Below are 1,701 nucleotides of genomic sequence, written 5' to 3'. Positions count from 1 at the left end.
ACACACACACACACACACACACACACACACACACACACACACACACAAAACACACCCTACTTTAACTGTTTTCATGCATGCCAAGAAGTAAGGTTCGGTTTGCATGATGCTCTCTTCTAGTTCAGCTAGCTTAGAGTTGCAAAATACGTGACTTTGAAACCTTCCTCGATGGTTATCTGTCATAGACGGATACTTCTTAGAATTAAGTTTGATTATGTCATGCCGGTGAACTCTAAAGAGAAAACAATAGTTTAAAAGCCCATGTTTATGCCTCCCTGCCCCTTGCGTTGCTATCGTAGCACTATACTGGATCCTTTAAGGATGTTAATGTTACTAAAAATGTCTAATATTTGCAAAGAGTCTTGCAATATACAGAGTGTAAATTATTGGAGTTCAAAGTAGTTTCCTACCTTTTTTTTTTTTCTGTTCAGCAAGGCAGTTGGCTTAAATTTGCAGTGGCAGATTGAACTGGTTGGTGAGTTCCGCGTGTACTTACGTCCTTTTCAGTCCAGCATGAGCTGGAGGATGGTTTAGAAAGGCAGGCAGCCTGATCTATCTCTTCAGGGGTCGCCAATTTCAACCAGCTGGACAGCCCAAAACATTCTAGGGGGATCCCTCTAGAGAGGCAAGAGAAAGGGGTTATCTGTGGGTGCTTGTTCCCCTCAGCATGCAGATGTGTAACCTGGTTTATTTAAGGTAATCAAGTTTTTTTTTTTTTTTCTGAGCCTGCTAGAGAACTTCGAATGTGCTTTAAACAAAAACACATCTCTCTTCAATGGGGTAACAATGCCCAGACACGTGGTGACACTTGTGACCATTGTTACTGGTGAGGTTAAAGAAGCTACAGTCAGGTATTGGCCAGGCCCGCCTTTCCTGCCACACTCCTGAGTGGGGCTGATCCGGGGTGGCTGGCGGAGGAGGGAGCAGACGAGTCTCTTTAGGGGGTCGAAAGGCGTTGGTTCACAGGGGCTTGGGGCTCTCCGGGGGCGCAATCTGCCGGATATTCGATAAAAACAAACAGAATGGCTCGCGAGGCGGCGGAAACCGCCTAGCAAGTTACTTGGAGAGCCGAGCTTTTCCTTCCGCGCGGGGGTCGGACCTGGCCTGGCCCCGCCCCTCGCCGAGGCCCCGCCCCCGCCGGCCGGGCATGCTCAGTGTCCCGGTCCGGCAGGTTTTGCGTGGCCGCCTGAGTTACCCGCGACGGCTGTGCCCGCCGACGGCACGTCTCCCGGCGGCCGCGCGTTCCGGGGAAGTTACGTGCGGGAGCAGGCTTTTGAGGAGACGGCCGAGCGCGGGGCGGACGGCCGGAGGCCCCGGTGCTGCGGAGCGGCGAGCGGGCCGAGGGCGGCGGAGGCCGAGCGAGCGGCCGGGTGTGCCCCGCGGAGGAGCCCGGGCGGGGCGGACGCTTCCCGGACTTTTGTCCCACTTGAATCCCCTCCCCGTGGGCCGGGCCTTTCCGGCCTCCCCCGCCCCCGTCCCGCTCGTCCCCCGGAGATGTTCCTGCGGACGGTGGCGTGAGGAGCGGGCGGGCCGGCGGCGCGGAGTTTCGGGTCCGAGGAGCTTCGCGCGGCGCGAAGAGAGACAAGATGTCCGCCAGGGCCGCGGCCGCTAAGGTGAGAGCCGCCCGGCCGGCGGGGGCGGCCCGGGGGGGGGGGCCGTCGGGGGGCCTCGCCCCGCCCTCCCCGCGGGCGGCCCGGGGGG

At 58.0% G+C, this 1,701-nt stretch overlaps 1 protein-coding gene across 7 annotated transcripts in view; it reads left to right on the top strand.

Moving 5' to 3' along the window:
* Tjp1 (tight junction protein 1) overlaps positions 1-1,701 on the top strand; it is a 243,765-nt gene that overhangs the window by 161,509 nt on the left and 80,555 nt on the right. The window contains exon 1 of one of the 7 annotated variants that reach the window (XM_055623477.1): positions 1,163-1,613. The exons of the other annotated variants lie outside the window; for them this stretch is intronic. Coding sequence (XP_055479452.1) covers positions 1,587-1,613 — 27 coding nt within the window. The 5' untranslated portion in view covers positions 1,163-1,586. Of the gene's footprint in view, positions 1-1,162; positions 1,614-1,701 lie in introns of those variants that run through there. 7 annotated transcript variants of the gene reach the window in all.

Source organism: Psammomys obesus, unplaced genomic scaffold (assembly GCF_907164565.1).
Source record: "Psammomys obesus unplaced genomic scaffold, mPsaObe1.curated_primary_1811, whole genome shotgun sequence".
NCBI lineage: Eukaryota > Metazoa > Chordata > Mammalia > Rodentia > Muridae > Psammomys > Psammomys obesus.
Note: the sequence above shows the minus strand (reverse complement) of the source record. Positions and strands in the feature narration are given on the sequence as shown.